At 41.7% G+C, this 13451-nt stretch overlaps 1 protein-coding gene across 1 annotated transcript in view; it reads right to left on the reverse strand.

Moving 5' to 3' along the window:
• The window catches only part of LOC129327573 (dynein axonemal heavy chain 9-like), a 262554-nt gene that overhangs the window by 87037 nt on the left and 162066 nt on the right, over window positions 1-13451 (reverse strand). Inside the window, exons 51-52 of the mRNA XM_054976327.1 lie at window positions 10177-10296; window positions 3693-3881 (exon numbers count right to left, since the gene is read on the reverse strand). Of these exons, the coding sequence (XP_054832302.1) occupies window positions 3693-3881; window positions 10177-10296 (309 nt within the window). The remainder of the gene's footprint in view (window positions 1-3692; window positions 3882-10176; window positions 10297-13451) is intronic.

Raw genomic sequence — 13451 nt, forward strand, 5'->3', positions numbered from 1 at the left:
AGCATTCTATGTGATTGTGTTAGTGCACTGGTATAAATCTGGACAAGTTTTGCACTTGACGTACTAGCAACTTTATCATTTCCCTTTCTGTAAAGCATCTCTAAGCAGCTCTTTACCTGCTATTTACATACTGCTTATTCTAGCATCCCACTCACCTCTCCACTATACTTTAATGTAAAGATCACATCACACGTGCCGCTTCCTTTGAAAAGAACATGAGCTGTGTCCATAACAGATTCCACCTAGATAACGCAAAAGAGATCCCAGATACTGCCGCCCCTCAAATAGTTATACTCTTGAAAGGAATGGGCTTGTATACTGACATCACTATATTTAAAAAGAGATTTCTTCGTGTTCACTCTGATGACACTGAAATAAATGTTCTAGAAGTTGCTTCATTTGTGTCTTCAAGTTTTAATCTAGCATACTGGCAGGTAAAAAAAAAAAGGTAGAAACAGGGCCAAGCTGACTTTTCACAGTTTTAACAAGGTCCATGGCTCCAGGAAATTATTTCATAGGATAGGTGCAGGCTGCATCTCCCTCCCATCGCAATTTTTTTTCAATGTTCCATTATGTTTGGTTGTATACAAATCATCCACTGACTCAGAAGCCTCAAAGAATGAGGCCTAGAGCAGTCTAAACTGACAGTTTGATAGAACAGGATCAGATTATACCTTGTACTTTTGCAGAATGTAATTAACACATTCACAGGTTTGCTGTTGTGCTGCAGGGCAGCATTGGCAGTTCTAGAAAGAGGACACATACATGCCAAGCCACCTTGGAGCCTTCTGAGCTTAACAGGAAGACGGTGGGGAGGGGTGGAACCTCTAATGTTACATCACATTTTCAACCAAGACATTATTTCTCACTCAAATAAAAATACGTTGTACAGATATGTGATCTCTGTTGTTATAGCCTCTTGTTGCTTAACATTTCAGCCATAAAATAACGGGTTAGAAGCAACTGAAAATAGAAGGAGCTTATGAACAAAATACTCCAACACCAGCACATTACAAGAATCTATAATAATAAAAGGATCTACCCATCCGTCCATCCATGGTAGGCTAACTCCTCAGAAAATAAAGCAAGGCTCCTCAAATTTAGCCGCTGGCTTCAAGATGCTCATGAGTCAATGTCGGGTAGTGGTTGAAGCTTTTGAAGTCTGAGGAAGGGATCTTTGACTCGCGAAAGCTTGTAAGTTAACTTGAAAACCTTGTTGGTCTCTAAGGTGCCACTGGACTCAGATAATAATAATATTTGATTTATATACTGCCCTTCAGGACAACTTAATGCCCTCTCAGAGCTGTTTACAAAGTATGTCATTATTAGGGGTGTGCACTTCGGGTATCCGATTCAAGATAAATTCCCGAATCGGACCCAATCCGTAAAGATTCGGGGGTTCTGAATTGGGGCCACCCCTGAATCAAAGCTTCCTGAAGGGATTCATATCGCTTCGGGAAGCTTCAGAGCCTTTAAACTTTAAAGGGTTCCCTCCCTCCTACCCACCACCCCACTTACCTGGTCCTTTGCTGCGGCACTGCTGCAGCACAGATGGCACCACAGGCTATGGAGGCAGCGGCTACAGCCTTCCCCGCCACCCAGCTGGCTGCCATGGCGGTGGCAGAGGCAGCGCAAGCGGCAGAGGTGCCAGCTCCAGCCTTCCCTACTGCTCCGCAAGCCACTGCTACAGCGGAAGAGGCAACACAGGCGGCAGAAGTGCTGGCTCTGGCCTTCCCCACCGCCCAGCTGGCCACAGCATCTGGCTTTGTGTTTATAAGAAATAATGAATAATCAAACACAACTAATTTGTGTTTGCAACTGAATGTTAGTCAGCAGGTGGTGTCATCAGTGATGGACTGCACGTTTTAAAAAGCCTGGAAGTGCTGTACACACACAGCTGCAAGACTATTGAGGGTTAATCCCTCACAGACACACAAAGCTTTGAGTGACAGGCTACTCTAAAGGATCTGATTGGGTAGCATGATCTGGAAAGAGGAGGGTCTGTTTTCAGTTCTAATAGAGAGGAATCCAGTGTGAACAGTTGGAAGATGGAATCCTAACAGGTGAGCAGTTTTAACACTGGCAGGAGAACTGGGGAAGTTGGCAAGGAGGTTTGGGAAGTAGATTCAGACTCCAAAACAGCCAAGGAAAGGGGTAGGTCTTCTAAATTTTCCCTACCCAAACAGGGAGGTAGCTCTCGAGAATGAAGAGATCTCTGTTCAGTTGTGGTTGGAAAGTTTGGAAACTACCTGTGGAGACTTTCAGATTCAGTTAACAACTGAAGGAAAGCACTGGTACATGAAGAGAAGGGGACTGAGATACTAGAAAGAGGGTACCAGCATTCCTAATTCCAGAAGAGAAACAGAATACTAAAAGAAAGTATACAAGAGTGCTTGCGGGGTAGGGGGAACAAGGGAACCAAAGCCTCAAAACGTAAGCCTTTAAGTATCTATGAAGAGCATAATAACTGAAGTCTGTGCATGATGCCATCACAGAAATTTTCAACCCCTGATTTTACCTGACCTTTCCCATATAAAGTAAATAAATGAGTTAGTTATTTTTGGAATTTTAAAAATGCCTCTGGTGCCATTTAGGGATGAGGGGAAAGTTCTAAACAGCTTTGGACTTTACTGGGCTTGGTTTTTTTTCAGGCATGATAAGCATCCATGGTTTGTTTCTTTCTTCTTCCCAGAATGCAAGTGCTGTAATATAACACCTACAGCAATCAAACTAGAGACTGTGAACATGCTATTATCCAACACCAAACGCTGGCATGACAGGGTCTTAATTTGGACCTGGGAAATTTGTGTTTTTTTCTTCTTTCAGATTTTAATTTGTGCAACACTTCCCTGATGAACAGTTCTGAAGAACTGGAATGCTTGCACGATGTCTTGTGTCATCTGAGTTGGCCTCAATAAAAGATATTACATGAATTTTGTTTTCATAATGTTAACTACCTAATAACTACCAGTGGTTTATATAATAATAAGAGACCTTAAAGGGACTTGTTGCTATAATCATCTTGACCTTGTTTGCCTGCCAGAGGTCTAACTTTTTGGATTCAAAATATCATCTTCCATAAAATCAAGAGACTTCTAAAAATTTTAAAATATCTGTATGTGATGTCCATATACCTTTATGTCTCTGTGTTTGCTGCTAAAAACTTAAAGCAAGGGTGTTACTTTTTTTGATGTATTACTCTGCTGGCTCTGGCTCCACAAGCAATTTCCTTATCAACAGGAGGAAACAATAGGGAGAATAGTCTTCGTGCTCTTGTCTTCAGACTAGTATAATATGATTCCCTTTTTCTTACCACCTTACTGGGTCCAGAAAAAGGCACATATAGGCTGCTTCCACACACACTGGATAATGCACTTTAGCGATCATTTGGAACTGGGGTTGTGTGTGTGAAACAAACAATCCACTTCCAAAGGATTGCTAAAGTGCATTGAAAATGCATTATCCAGCGTGTGTGGAAACGGCAATAGACAGAAAATATGAGGACTGTGTGATGAGGATAAAAGGCTCCCCTGGTATCTGCTTCATGAGATCCTTTCAGTGAAGCTCCCAGGGACTGAGCTGGTAACTTCGGCATGCAAAGCATGTGCTCTACTGCCGAGCCATGACCTCTTCCAAATTTTCTCGAGTTTCTGTGAGATGAACACGCAAATGTGTCAACTATTTGTGCTCACCTTCAGTTGGCGCAAGTAAGGTTTCCAAACACTATCCATCAGGTCCTGTCTGTACTTCTTGGTGAAGTAACCCAAGTAGGAGACAAAGGCAGTTATCAGCAAGACATCTCCACACAATGCACTTTCTTGAATCTTGAAATCTTTCACTGATTCAGCCCATCTTACATTTTCAGAGGCAAGCCCCCCAACCTAAAATGATCAGCATAAAATGGTTATCTGGGTGCTATATACAACGGAATTCCATGCACTTTGCCACAGTTGTTTGGGCCTTATCTATACCTTACTGCCACAATAAATCCTATGTCAGAAATTCACACATTTGGAGAGACAGAAACTTCACAGCAACGTTTCTAGAAATAAATTCTGGTTTCAGATATTTTTCCATTTGTGAGAATATTTGGCTTCTAAAAATATCACTTGAGAAAGAGAGAAATGTCTCCATATCCAGTGAAGACACACATTAGCAGGTACACCTCCCTAAGCAGGTTTAGTCCACATAATTTCTGTGCAAGGTTGATACAGCAAAGGTGCATAACCTGTTTTCACTTTTACATCTTGGTTTTTAACAAGATCTTACAAATGTAGGTTGCATAGGGAAGAAAAATAAGGGTTCAAATGATTAGGGGTCTGTTTTTCTAGTCTTAGCATGTAGATAATATGGTAACAGACAATAGCCCTGTGTATTTTATAACAACTGCTCTGAGAGACAAACCAAAAAAATTGCGATCAGAATTAAATGCTATCACTCCAGTTCTTATCTTTGGAACAAAATTAAAAAGGAGTACCTTATGAAAGGAAGGGAAGATGGTATGGAATAGCCTGACCTTGTTGGAAACTGAGCAGAGTCAGTACATGGAAGACTGCAGAGGAAGGCAATGACAAGGTTGCACCTTGATGGCACGTATGTACATACACGCCTTATTGAAAGTTGTGTATAGAATTGGGTGAAGTCTTTGAGATAGGTCTACTGAGGGAAATAAAGAGGTCACTATCCAGTAGGGTAGGACATAGTAGGAAGGGATGGAGGGTCTGTGACTAACTGGAAAGGAAAAGGATTTTTATGCCAAGATGCCTAGTTTCAGTCCCTGGCATCTGCAGCTAAAAAATTTCATACAGCAAGTGCTATGAAAGATTCTTCTTTGTCTAAAACTCTGGAGAGCTGTCTGGGAAGGATGGTTTGGCTTTCTATGCTGAATGTCCTACAGTCCACATCCTGTCATTTCTGGTTAAACAGCTTCATGTAACAGCTGTTGGAAAAGGTCTTGGTGTTGCGATCTCTTCCTATTCGAAGTATCACAAGACTTCTTTTTTATTTTTGTTGCAATAGGCTACTGCAGTGATACTCAGTGACTTGGGAGCAACACGTGGCTCTTTTTTTAAAAAAAAAATCTGTTTATTGTTTTTAAAATCACCAACAATACAAAGAACTTTTACAAGAATAGGCATCTATAAAACATGTGGCTCTTTGACATGCTACTTCTGGCTCTTTCCCAAAGTGGCACCCTTTGGATATTCTAGAAGGATGCCTAGTAGGGCTTGTATTGGCAAGTGGTTCCCACCTTAAAACTGCCAGGTAAGCTGTGAGCCTCCCTGAACTGTGGGCCTCATTCTAGCAATGAGGAAAAGGCCTGGTTATTTCACTGCCCTTTCTCCACTGATAGCTGCTTCTCCTACAGGATCCTTGACAGTCTCACTCTCTTGCTCGATCTACTGTGCCTGAGGAGAAAGTGGGCAGGAAGAGAGGGAAACTCTTCCCTCCACTCCAGATACACCAGGGCTGGCTAAGTTCAGCAAGTGGTAAGGAGAGACAACTCTAAATTCACAAGGATACTCCAGTAATTAAAAAAATATATAGTTATGTACTTGATAATTATATCTTACGCCCTGTGCCTGGTGGCACACAGGGGATACAGTAGTCATGTGGCTGTTTTGGTTTTTGAGAACTGCATATATGGCTCTCCATGAGCCATGGAATGAGTACCACTGGACTGATGTTGCTACCTTCTGGAATTTCTCTCTGTTTGAGACCTTGGGGTGGCACTATCCCAGCATGGAGATTCTCCAGCATGGAGAATTCTGAACTAGATGGACTAAGGGACTGCCTTCATAGAATAATTTATTGCATTGATCAGATATGTGTTGGGAAAGTAGTGTTGAGGATAAGGGCATGCACCAAAAAAAAGCAAACTGAAACAAGGGAATGCCTTGTGCTTGTTACTAGGTACTGCCTGGTTCTGTAGTGTGGAGATTCTCCACTGGCTGAACTGTGTGCCTGGCTACCATGAATGACAATGGTTCTGTTGGGCTATGTTGCAACAATGTTGCTTGCTTCACTTTGGTTTGGATGGAATGGATGTGATTCTCTAGTGTGATGTTGGTCCCTTTCCTTCACTTTTGTTCTGAGAGAATTCCATTTCCTTGCTTCAGTTTGGTTCTGTTGGGCTTTCTCTAGGATGAGCTCAGCTTGCATTTCGGAGCATGCCTTGGCCATGGCAACCTTGTCCCAGTGTGTTTCAGCAATGGGAGTCAGCTTTGACTTTTTTCACATAGGAAACAATGGAGTGGATGGGGGCATCTTGTTCAGGAGCCCATAGAATTGGCCCCTGGTGTCCAGTCTTCTTGATACTGGAGGGGGGGTGTCTTTATAGGGCAGTCAGAAGTAGGTCTCCTGATAATTTGGTGAAGTTTGTTTGAAAAATGTCACCCCAACCACCCAGATAGCCCCCAGATACTTTCCCCCACAGGGAATAATGGAGAGTGGGTGGGGGCACCCCCAGGTTCAATCTTCATTAATTCTGGGGGGTCTTTAGAGGACAGTCAGTAGTAGGTTTCTTCCAGATTTGGTGACATTTGGTTGAAAAATGACCCCCCCCCAGCCCACCAGATAGCCCCCAGAGTGATTTTCCTGTAGACAGCAATGGCCGGATTTTACCAAATTTTTACTGAAAATCCGGTAAAAAATTGGGATATCTTTTTTTGATTTGGAATACCCAGATTTTACTGAATCAGCCAAAATTCAAGATTTTATTCTGAATTCCAAACCAAACTGCACAGCCCAGTTGAGGGTGTTCTTAAGGCTAGAAAGAGACCAAAGAACTTTTCCCACAGGGAAAAAGAACCTGTAGCTTCCTAAGGGTTTAAATTCCAAATCATATAACTTGATTCTTGAAATTTAAAAATGAAACTGTTTACTTCTCCAAAGTTTCTCTTCTGCCAGCCATAGGAGGCTCAGGCTGGAACACCGCTTTCAGGTTTTCATGTGCATTGGGGGTTACAGTATGAAGTTTCTGATTTTCTGCTGTGCTTGGGGTATAAACACCCTCATTTTGACCAACTAGTCAAAAAGTGCATAAATGACACTGGTGCCAGGCGAGACAAATCAGGCTTAAAAATAGAAAGCCTGAGGTTGAAAAATGTCCCACATCTGGGCTACAAAACGAAATCTTTCACTTTACCAGTTCCATCTTAATTAAGAGATCAACCTCCATGCTAATTAGTTGTTATTGCTCTTTTCCTTCATTCACTTTTTAATTGGCTTCTCTATGAGTGACTTTGGTAACAGCCTCAAAGCTTAACTCTCATTCTTTTGTAAATAAACCCAAAACTGATTGTGGAAATTACTAGCTCCCCTTGCTGGTGAAAATGCAGAATGAAACAAAGTTTGTGTTGGAAAGAGGTGCCTTGGGTTTGCAATTTGTGTTAATTATTCCAAGATGTGAGATTTTTCTCTATGAAATTTTATATGCAACTTTTAATTAGGCTAAATGTTGAATGTCTATGTTCGTTTTAGATTAGCCATGACACCATTTAGAACAGTGCAGGAAAGAAATTCCTCTTCAATAGTAAGTAGCTCCACTACACAACTAATTATTCCTTCTGCCAAAATATCTTGAAATAGTTTAAAAATAATAGAAGGAAGAAAGTAAAGTTGTTTGTGAATTCCATAAACCATTTAAGCCATTGCAGAAACATTTAAACTGCCTTGATTCTAATAAAGGCAATGGAGCTCAGCTCTTTAAAGAATTTGCAGATTGTAGCAGCATTTCAATATACTTGAACATACAAAATGCGATGCTGCTGACATCACTTACTCTGGATTAGTGCTACTGAAATTAAAGGATTCTGGAGGGAGTTTGGTCAAGGAGTGAAACTCTAATGACCTTTGGGAAGGCTCATGTTCCTAAACTGCTGGAAACCGACCCATCCAATTGCAATAGTCTAACCCAAGCAACCAATAGCCCTTATATTTAGATTCTTGTCGAGTAGCCAAGACAGCTTTTTTGTACAAAGCAACACTATGGAACTGTGCACCTTTCCAAAAGAGCCTTATTGGAAAGATAAAGGGCAATAATGATCATTAAAAGCTAAAATTAAAGCTTTCCTTTCATAACAGCTGTAGTTGGTGAATGCCTGCTTATTATCTGCAGTCACATATGAATGATGGAATATAAGAGTGGCATTTTGGGGGAATTGCTGCTGAGCTGTTTTGAGGTAGCAGTATATTTGTGCTTGCTTGCATGTAAAGATAGTTCACTGTGATTAGATGTATCATAAGCAGTCCAGGAGTACAGTGCTCAGGCTATGTGTGTTGCATCAGTCTTTGGATACACCATTACTATTTTATTTATTTATTTAAAACATTTGTATGCCTGTCTTTCTCCTGAGCATCTCAACCCCCAAGAAGGGTAGCAGCAATTTAAAAACAATTCGATAAAGCCAACATTAAAACAACAGATATAAAACTTTTAAAGTTATGCCCCCCACAAGGAGGATGTTCCCAATTACCCAGGCTCAGGCTTCCACTAGTCACCCACACTGACTCACTAATTTGCTCACTATGTTGCCACCATGTGTTGGTGAGGCCACGAGTTTTGGTTGTCCTTTACAATACCCGTAATTAGCATTAACTAAGCAGAATCCTCTAGAAAAGGGAGGGAAGGGACACTATTGCTATGCTTCTGTGTCCTGGGGGGCAAGTTGCTCCCCTTTGCAAGGCTAGTTGACAATGCTTTCAGGATTTTTAGGGTTGCCAACTTCCATGAGGGGACTGAAGTTCTCCTAGAATTACAATGGATGTTCAGGCTGTGAGCAGTCAGCCCAGCCTCCGCCATTTTAATAGCAGTTTTCGTATGACTGCTCATGATATTAAAAATACACAAGCCTCTGGAGTTTAAAATGGCTGCAGCACTGCCAACCAGAGAGCCTCTGTCGTTGCCAGATCCTGCCCTGGAGAACCAGGCATGTACAAATGCTGCACTGGAATGCAGAGGCATTGTGATGCAACTGGTCTCACTGTTCACCCATGCGCCGGAAGGTCCAGAGCAATAAAGGTCTCACTGAGTCACCCCCACTTAACACATTCCTGTCCCTCTTCCCACGATGAGATTTCCTATCCGTGATTGAGGAACTGATCAATTGGCATTCATAAGCATGTACAGTTGTTCCTGGCACATTGTATCCTGTCCCTAAAAACACTTAACCTGGCTACGGTACTTCATCAGGAAAACTGTGCCTTTAGTGCAGTGCTGGAACTAGATTTTTATCTGTTTGCACGCACCCTGACAGCCATCAACCAAAGTACTTGAATCCTTTGTTACACCCAGGAACCGACCATTAGACTCTTTGTCCTAACTACCAGGAGAACTCTCCTCTGCCTTAGGACGCATTTTACCTATAAAGGTAGGGTCCAGGCCCCATTCAAATCATGCCAGCTTCCTGGCTTCTCCCTTAGGGTCACCCCCCTAAGTCTCTCTTCATACACGCTTGCTCGCTTTCCTGGATCCACAAGCGCTGTTCCACATCTCTGTCTCTGGGCTGATGACGCGGGATGTTTGAAGCTTCTCTCTCACGGACTGGACCCCCTCTCCAGGATAGGTAGATATAATTACTCCCTCTTGCTCTATTCCCACGCTTCTAGCTACATTTCCTAGGAATCTGTGTGTGTGTGTGCGCATGTGTGCGCGCGTGATTATTTTTTCCCCAGTAATTGGTGTTTATGTGCATAAAGTTCTGTTCTTTAATAAAAGTTATTAATTGATTTGAAGCACCAGACTCGATTGGCTTATTGGGATTGGGACCTGGTATATAAAGGTGATAGATTCCAGTTACCGCCTCTCGTATAGCTGTCTTCCTTGCCAGCTAATCCCCCCAGAAATCATATTTTTATGCAAGGAGACCAGGTAACACAGGCAGGCAACAGCGATCAGTTCTCCTGGAGGAAATGGCTGCTTCAGATGTTGGGCTCAATGAAATTATATCCCTGCTGAGCTTCTTTCCCTCCCCAAACCTTGCCCTCCATAGACACCCCCCCCCAAATCTCCAGGACTTCCTGAGCCAGGGCTGGCAACCCCAGTTTAGAAGTGGAGTTGTACAAACTCACTTGATTTAGAAACATTTCCAATTCTACACACAGACTAAAAGCTCTTCACATGCACGCTCACAATTTGCTCTTCACGCACACTAAGCTTCATTGAGCAATTCTTACCAGTCGATTTGCAAGGGAAATGGTCTTTGCAGTGGTTTCAGCTTCTTCCTGGCATTTTAGCTTCTCTGCTGTGGCCTTCTCAAATTTGGCTGTGAGTACTGCCAAGTTTTCATTAAGGTGCTGTTGTGTGAAAAGAAGAAAACCACGAGGGAAACAAAATATCCGTAATGCAGTCTGAGTATATGCATTGGCACAACCCTAGCCTGGAGACATCCTTTGTCAGAAGAAACTGTGCCTTTTGTTTTGAAGAAGCCAAGCCACACAGAAAACAAATCCTTAATTTTATTTCTCTAAGAAATATTCATGAGATCACCCACTTTGACCTCTTAAAGGCACAAGCCTTCTGAACCCCCTTCAGCCATTAGTACATCAGTACAAAAGATCTCTTCACTACAGAGATCATGTCCCTGGAGAAAACGGCAACTTTGGAGGCTGGACTCTCACAGTCCCACTGAGCTGCCTCCTCTCCCCAAACAGTCTCCTGATACCACCTCCAAATCTCCAGGTACTTTAGTGGGCACACGTGGCTCACTAAATTGTTGTACCCAGGGCTTTGTTTCTGGGAAAAGAGGTGGTGGAGCTCAGTGGGTTGCCAGCACAAGGAACAACTCTTGTGGGAGGTGGTGCCCCTGGTACCACATGCACATGCACGAAGTGTGCGCACGCTCCCAGGACCGCACAATGATGTCACTTTGGGTCATTGGAACAAGGGGGGAGTTTTTTAAAGTTTAAATTGCCCTCGGTGAAAATGGTCAGATGGCTGATGACCCCACCCTCTGATTTCCAGACAGAGGGGAGTTTAGATTGTCCTCCGCGCCACCAGCCATGTGACCATTTTCAAGAGGTGCTGGAACTCCATTCCACCGTGTTCCAGGCAGAAAAAAGCCCTGGTTGTACCAGAGTATCCAGTCTTCAAGAAGATTCTCTGTCCTTCTAACAACCAATTACTTCTATTATTGACAAAGTTTGCCTTATTTACTGTTTGCTTTCTCCATGTTTTTTCCCCATGCTTTCCTCCCATGTTTATCACCCTCTTAACATACATTCAGTTCCTAGATAAAAAGCAACTGATGCAAAAGAGATGGGGCATTCTTTACTAGCTGCACAGAGCAGAGGATTTTAGCAGAATCAGATTCTCACACAAAGTTGCCCCTGCCGGAACTCCCCTATTGCTAAAGGGACAGTTGCTCTGTCCTCCTTGCCATCTTGTTACCCTACCTGGATACTCACGGCAAGAATCTACACAACAATCCTACAGCAGAGAGAGAGAGAGAGAGAAATTGCCTCCTTGCAAGACCAGTTTCTTGCCCTTGAGATTATTGCTTCCAGGTGTAATGCTTTCTTATTTATCTGCATTGTTTGTCAAGCTGAGGACTGGCTGTGTAATAGCTACACAGGGCTGTTATTTTGATGAGTATGATTACAGGCTCATGCAAAAGCACCCCTTTTAGTTGTGCTTTAGTGATCTAGTGACCGATTTCACAATGGCCATGCTGTTGCTGAATCCATATCTGATAATATTTTTTCTACTCCACTGTAAAACAAAAGCTGACTGTTCCCAAAGTTATTGGAACATTTTAGTTCTCTGACAAAAGAAGTGAAGCTAACAATTGATTTTTATCTGCATCTAGCACAAACAGCTTAAAGCTAAGTGCCTCTAAATCATTTTAACACTGCTTGAACAATACACCAGGAATAAACCTGAATATGAAAAGAAGATTATTTTTTAGTGGCATCTGGAGTTCCTTGATCAAATACCTGTGCAGAATACAAAGTACAGTCTGTTTAAATTTCAATACTGCTTATGATTACAATCTATAGCTATAAGACTTAAATGACTTCTGTAAATTAATTTCCTTCCTCCCTTTCTGAAAGGATGTGCATGCATCTTTATCTTATATATGATTTTGAAAACTACAAGATCCATCTAGTTGCTTACCACTATTTTATTCTAAACCGCTTTATACACGAATACGGAAAGGTGGTATACCTAGACTATATGTGGAAGGCACATGAAACAGCACCCTTGATGAGCCAGTATGGATTTGGTCCACCAAGAAAGTACGCCCAATCCCCCAAGGAACTTTATAACCCACCTTTCAAGGCAGAGTATATAAATGTCACAAATTCATACATGTATACATTTAGAGCAAATTAATATTAAAAACACCACCTCTAACATTGGCTAAGTGAAGTGGCCTTTTTTCCTGGCAGAAGCTGCCTCGGTGTCTTTAGGAGGTGAACAGAAACTCTACAACTTTACAATATTGGAAATTACTTCATCTGTTGAATTTCTGCCTGCCACACAACTGTTAAATGTACTAATTCTGAGATTATGTACAATGGATCCTATAACATATATAACTACTCAAAGATCTGTGGAAACTCAAAGTGTGGTCCTAGGCAGAGTTACACTTTTGTAAGTCAACTGAAATCAGCAGGCTTGGAAGAGTGTACATCTGTTTAGAAGTGCACTGTAGATCTCTTTTTAAAGAGCACACATCCCCTCTCTCCTTAGAAAACAAGAGAAAAAATTACGCGCAAATTGTTAATGACCTTCCCATCTTAAAACATACCCCCTGGTTATGAACACTTTCCAACATGAAGCAGTCTGGATAAAGAACAGAAATGATTTGATCGCCACCTTTCTCATCATTTCCCAATAGGATTCTAATAGCCCAAAAAAGCCCCTTTGTTATCATCGGTCAAAGAAATATGCTGCAGTAGAGAGCTGACGGCTTTCCTAATTAAAGGCTTGGCAAAGTTTCCCAGCAGCACCAATTCCAGGCTGCACTATACTGTGAAGAAGGAGAAAGAATTCTTTTAGACAGTGTCTTCCATGTTTATGAAACTGATTCAGTATAAAATGGTGAAACCCTCCAAATTTTGGAATGTTAATTATTATTACTGAGTGTTATTATTGTTATGCTAACTGTGATATGAAATAACTATCAATGTATTTTTCCCACAATACTAAAATCGCTTAAAATATCATAATATATTAAATATTAATAATTTAGACAATGGAATTACAGAATCCTTTAGTAGAAGTGATATATTGAATAAAACATGGCCAGAGGGGCATTCAAGGTCTCAAGTTGTCAGCATTCATGGAAGTAATATTTAGAGAGGATCACCGTTTCAAAAGCATTATTATACAAAGCATCTTTGTAAATAAATGTCCACAAAGGTGAACAAATGTTCACAAAAATCTGCCGCCCCAAATTTATCATCTTGGCTATACATTTCTGCCCTATTTTATGGCACATAGGCAT

The sequence above is a fragment of the Eublepharis macularius genome, chromosome 4 (genome assembly GCF_028583425.1).
Source record: "Eublepharis macularius isolate TG4126 chromosome 4, MPM_Emac_v1.0, whole genome shotgun sequence".
Lineage (NCBI taxonomy): Eukaryota > Metazoa > Chordata > Lepidosauria > Squamata > Eublepharidae > Eublepharis > Eublepharis macularius.